A 6,431-nucleotide genomic window follows, 5' to 3' on the forward strand; every position below is an offset into this window, starting at 1 on the left:
AAAATGATTTCCAATATTGGCAATGGCTAGAGATGACTATGTGTCTTGAAAACTGGCTCCAGATCCAAAGAGGGCTACAGTGGGAATTGTTCCACTGAATGCCCACTGAAAGGTAGACGCAGAAAAGGAACTGGACCCCAATTCTTGGGGTTCTTGGGGTCCTGAACAAGAACCCCAATTCTTCCCTTAATGAAAGAGGTAACTGCAGTGTAGGCATTTGGCACTGCAAGGGCACACAGATACACAAAGTATGTGATCAGCTTGTGAAGATTCCAAGATCTGAATCTGTTTTGAAGATCCAGCATCTTGAATTAATATATTCTCAAATGAATAACCCTATAGTGGAAATAGTGGAAAATATGTGTAGCTCTGGGTTGAATTATTGGGTTCTTGTGACCAAGTGATACTTCAATTGCTCTTTCTCACTTTCTTCTTGTCTTGGTGCATAAACTCATTTGATGCTGCTTCCCTCACTGTGGTTTTGCCTGCTGGTAGCCCCTATAAATGGAAGAAGCAGAAGAGTACTGCTAATTGATCAGCAGCTTTTTTCGAGCGGTGCTTAGCTGCACTTAGACCCTCCTTTCCAATCAGTTTTGCTTAAACTGAATCCTGCTCAGTATATTCATACATGATCTTTTGTACATCATTGGCTATTTCTGATGCATTGATGTGCACCCATGGCTTGAAAACACATCACTGAGTTTTGATCTGAGCCTTATCTAATACAGTTCACAATAGCCATCTTTCACCCTCATATTGGTTGGTAAAATATTAAGAATTAGGTTCTCAGATTCGCTCTTGAGTTAAAGGTAGTCCAAGATCTGAAAAGGTTGATATCTATGGTGCTGTGCTGTCTACATTATGACTGAAAATCAAGCTGCACAAATTTTTCCAAATAAAAAAAGGATTTGGAAATATTTCATTTTCTGTTTGCATACCTGTATTTTGTTTTCTCTGAAAGAAAGTAGATTGATTATACTCACTGAAAGCAGTCAACCTTATTTGCTTGCAGTTCTCTGAAATAATATTATTTCTTTCTGCCCTTTCATTTAGTCAGCAGCTCCTGAAATGACTTTCTTTCTCGCCTTATGAGCTTGTCCAATGAGGTTACATTAAAAAAAAAAAATGAAATGGAAATAAAAGAATCGAAACTGAAAATTAAGTATCCTATATTTTGATCTCTTCAACCATAAATCTTCCAGGCTGATCAAGTTGGATGCTCTAATACTTTGGAAAACAGATCTTCAGAAAGAATTAAGTACTGTATGAATGAAGTTAGAATCATATAGTTTCTTACCTGGAAGGAAATCCCATTGAATTTGATGGGACCTACTTCTAAGTAGAGATGTCAGGACTGTCCTGTACTTTATTAGGTACTAGGAATACTGCTTCAGGATGCCAGCTTTTATTCATTTATCATTCAGATAAGTTCTGCATATCCCTTTTTCCCCCATATTATCTTTCATGCCTCACTGCGAACTTCCTTTCATTTCCACTCCTACTGAAATTCTAGTATATCTACAATTATGCTGTGGGTGTTTTTCAATGTCAATTTTCCCTGGGGCTTCAGGAAATAATTACCATTAAAAAAATCCCATAAGTGTTGTTATCACTGTTTCTTGGGGAAAACAAGGAGTGAAAACAATGACAATTCATGGCTTTGAAAGCAAATGCACTCTCAAAGCTGTTAGGTTTACCAATAATAGCTGTAAATGGAATAATAACAATAACAATAATGATAATGATAATGATGATAATAATAATAAACCCAACAAACCAAAGCTTACATAAGCATAAAAGCAAAAATACACTAATCAAAATCTCATAAATCTATTAGAAGAATAAAGATAAATTTAAGAATGTATAGAGCTTAAAAGTGAGGGTAAGGTTTATGACCTTCTTATCTGAACTTGATCCTGCAAAGCCTTTCTTCCTCAGCTATGTAGAATCAAACTGAGGTTACTATGGCCTGTATTTTATCTGCAGGCAACTGACATGACAGCAAAGTATCAATAGATGTCTCATGCTCAGGCAGAAAGCATCAGCATGACATCACAAAGTGGAGTCTGTTGTCTCCACGCAAACAGCTTCATCCCAAGTCAAGCTGAGCTAGCAGTTCAGGAACCCAAATGAGTGAGTCAAGATTTAGACTGAAAGCAACTATTTTTATGGTTCTGTGGTTCTAGAGAAATTAGGTCAGACAGGATAATCAAGAATGCTGGTGGGACCTCACATTACACTAATAGCTTCCAGGTCTACAAAGTTTTACATTGTATTTAGTTACAATATTTTAGAAAGAAAACTTTGAAAGGTGATACTGATTTATCAGTTTGATATCAGTTCTTGTGTTACAATTATTATTTGCAATCACTACTTTAATTTCATTACAAAGTTTGAGTTAGATCTAGAGAAGCTTTCAGATCCTTTAGTCTTTGGAGACAAAGAGAAGTAGAAACAGGATTTATCTTCTCCATAATTAATTACAGCCACAACTGATATTGTATCACCTCTAATCAATTGAATGTTGGTGTCCAACCAAGAATTGGAGTGAAGTAGGATTATACCTCACAGAGTTGTTGTTGTAGGGAAAAGAGGAGGTAGGAGGTATGATTGCCATGATGAGTTGACCAATTTTTAAAAAACAAATGCAAAAGAAAATTACTACTACTACTACTACTACTACTACTACTACTTTGAGATGACCTATTCAAAGCAATGGGACTTCATTCATGAGCAAACTACTGCAACTTATTTGAGGTTGGATCCGATTTTAGTTATTCTCAGGCAATTAAAATAATTGGAACAACAAACTTCTATTAATTTTAATAGGTCCAAATTGAGTAATATTAGTCCAGCAGTTAATGGACTGATATTAAAAAAAAATTAGCATGCATGTTGATTTAAAACTGTGGTAGATTACGTATTTCTAGAAAATATGATTTTGATACTTTTTCTGATACTCAATTGATGGTAATACAGATCTCAAAGTTTGGAAAGAATAATGGTTCCACTTATACAACATATACATTGGCAGTAATGCTTAGTTATGTGTGAATGCATACTGGAGATAATGTTGATAGATAGAGATTACTTCAATGCAGACTCAATGGACATATGAATATCAGAAGAGAGATTGAGGGGTTTATCTCCAAAAAAGACCTTTTCCAATATTTTCAAGGAGTATTCTTTAACTTTTCCATAGCCTAATTTCCCATCTGAGAAATTGGGTGGATGAGTCAATGAAGATTTCCACATGAAGAACTGAGAGTATTATTCAATCATTGCTTTGCTGATGCAACACAAAAATGATTGAATATTACAAGAAAAGACTAACGCTGAAGTGCTCCAGTTTGACTTAAACTTAGGCCTGTGGATTTTGTCCTTTCTCCCCTAATTTTAAACCAGGAGGATGACTCAATGACATGTTTATTTGTACTTTTATCTTTTGCGTTTAAATATGTCCCTGAATTCTCTCCCAGATTGTCTTCAGCCTGATATCTACTTTAGGAGAATGCAGTGAGGGATAAGTAGATGATTTCCATTGTGTTCTCTTTCTTTTCTTGCCAGATATATGGCACCATCAAAAGGAAAACATAGAATAAGATTCTATCAATCCAATCTAATTAATTGATAAGCCCCTTTTCACAATAATGTAAGTATTCTCCCCAACACATCTTTCATTGCTTCTTTCATTATCTTTCATTACCAAACAGTGTGTATGGGAAGCTGAGGAACGTGAATATAGCCTTGTAGTTGAACATGTAATAGAGGGTGTTGGAGTGGTGAAATGACAGGATGTTGCATTTGCAGAATGCAAGTTCCAAAAACTGTTTACTAGGAAGGAGGGAAATAGTTAAGAAAACTTGCAGATAGGACCTAAAAGAGGATTATGAGTCAATAACAGCTGAGCGGAATAAAAAAGAGTGAAGGAAAGAAAAAGGGAACAGTAAACAGTAAACAGGAGAGAAAAGAAAAGGAAAAGAAGAAGAAAATCATCTAGGTGTCTGAATAAGAAAGTGTCAGAATAAATTAATATGTCATCCCCATGCTACCTGGAGAAGAGTCAATAAGAGAGGAGTCTATCATTTTGAGGTGGTGGAAGTAGAATCTTATATTAATTTATCCCCAAAATACATTTTTAAGAAGCCATTTCTCACCTATATGTATGCTGATTTTGTTGTATTTTATAAAGTTATATCTGACTACTCAATTGTGGACAAACTTTACTGATCCTGATATTGTTTCCACTATAATGGGAGCATGTTCCTCTAAATGTATCATGATGGTGTTCTGCTGTTTTTGAAGAATATGTCCTCATGACGTTGCCTTTATTGCATTTCATTTCTCATTTAAATTTAAAAAATAAATAAATAATTTCTAGCAAACTGTGAAGACAGCTCATATCTGTATTTAGTTCTCCAGTTTTAAAATGATTTTTCCCCCTCTTCTCCTGACACAATTTTTGCCATGGATATGATGCATAATAATTTACTCAATCATCTTATTTTAATGACTTATCATGGATGAATCCAGTGAATCTTCCACTAAAGAAAGTCTAAAGTGTAAGGAGCCTTCCAGAGAAATATGGATGAGAATGGGGTGCATCTTTTTCATTTCTAATCTCAGTCCCATTGAATCCACTGGCTTTACTCTAAGGATATAATTGCACTGTGAGATTGCCCTATTGTGAGTATAGGCCACCAACAGTTTCTGGAGGACAAGAACAAACCTCATTGTATTCTATTCACCTCTAGCCCACTGCTAATGTGATCTCCACCAGTGTATGGAAGGGAAGTAATCCTTTCAGCATCATATTTTCTGATTGCAGAATTGCCATATGTTTGCCATATATTTCATCATCTTCACCATCATCAAGTACACTGACTACTAAGAATTTTATTTCATTCATATTTCACAGTGACTTGAAGAATTAATACCAGTTTCATGCCTTTTCTGCAATTTGGGCATTATCGTGAGGATTACTGCACTAACAAAACATAATATTGACTAGCTGTCACTGGGCTAATGTATCACTAATACAGGCAGGCTTTATATTCCTACATCCTTCCAGATGTTAAACTGCTGGTCTGGAAGTTTTACATTTAAGCTCAGGCCTAAAGCTGAGACTTCTTTCCAAAACAAATAAGGAAAAGTCTTTTCATTTCCACTCATATTGTATTAATTTCCATTGTGTCACTGATACAGCACAGTTCAGCAGGAAGTTCATCAAGTAATAGGAGTTGAAATAATCACCAGTTCTATGGGAGTATACAACCACTTGGACAACCAATATCCCTTTGCTTTTCTTCTATTGTACCCATTAATGTACACCAAAACTATAATTATCTCTCACTCTCGAGAACTGATCAGGAAGGATATACTGTAGGAGGAGAAGGAGAAGAAGCAGTCACTCTCTCTTATCAACTTATTATTGGGCATATCACAATTGATTACACCCATTTCTTTGATTACTGCAAGAATTTTCGGAGCTGACAATTTTCTTTCTTTCCAAGAATATTCAGAAATGCTGCTTGCATTTCCTTGTTTTTGAAGCTGTAGATCAGAGGATTCAGCAAAGGCGTGATTATTGTATACAGCAGAGAGATTAGGCAGTCTTGTTCCATTGAGCGACTAAAGGAAGGACGCATGTAGGTAAAGATGGCAGTGCTGTAGAAGATGCTAACTACAGTAAGATGGGAAGCACAGGTGAAGAATGTTTTGATTTGGCCCTGAGTTGTGCGGATTTTAAGCACTGCCCAGACTATAAAGAAGTAGGAGAGGACAATGAAGGAAACAGTGGTTATCATGATGCTTCCTGAGACAATGAATGTCACCATCTCAGTAAGGGAAGTGTCAGAACAGGATAAATGTAGAAGAGGTGGAATGTCACAAAAGAAATGCACTATCTTATTGGAACTACAAAAATTCAGGGAGAAAACAAAGGCAGTATTGATAATGGCATTAAGATTTCCAATGGCCCATGAACTTGCCACCAGCCACTGGCAGACAGGCTGACTCATGAGTAACGTATAGCGCAATGGCTGGCAGATGGCTGCATAACGATCGTATGCCATGACAGTAAGGAGGGCACCTTCTGTGGCAGCAGTAGTCAGAAAGAAGTACATTTGGAGAAAGCAGCCACTAAAGGAAATAGACTTGGTCTCTGACAGGAGGTCCCACAACATCTTTGGCATGGTAGTGGTGATGTAACAGATCTCTGTACAGGACAGATTGCTGAGTAAGAAATACATGGGAATATGGAGGTGTTGGTCAATCTTTATCAAAATAATTATAATCAAATTCCCTGTTAAAGTTACAATGTAGATAAACAGTCCTGCAGCAAAGAACATGATTTGGAGTTTAGGGTCATCTGTTAGCCCCCAAAGAATGAATTCTTTCAAACTTGTATGGTTCTTCCTTTCCATTTTGCT

The 6,431-nt window shown here is 36.3% G+C and overlaps 1 protein-coding gene across 1 annotated transcript; it reads right to left on the minus strand.

The window, feature by feature from the left end:
* Positions 1-5,468: 5,468 nt before the first annotated feature.
* On the minus strand, positions 5,469-6,431 carry LOC103048804 (olfactory receptor 5F1-like). Its single transcript, XM_007442206.3, has one exon. It carries the CDS (start codon positions 6,423-6,425, stop codon positions 5,469-5,471), a length of 957 nt encoding a protein of 318 aa, XP_007442268.1. The 5' UTR covers positions 6,426-6,431.

This window comes from Python bivittatus, unplaced genomic scaffold, assembly GCF_059951505.1.
Source record: "Python bivittatus isolate LINGU-HERP-01145 unplaced genomic scaffold, Pbiv_v1 ctg000470_np1212, whole genome shotgun sequence".
Taxonomy (NCBI): Eukaryota; Metazoa; Chordata; class Lepidosauria; order Squamata; family Pythonidae; genus Python; species Python bivittatus.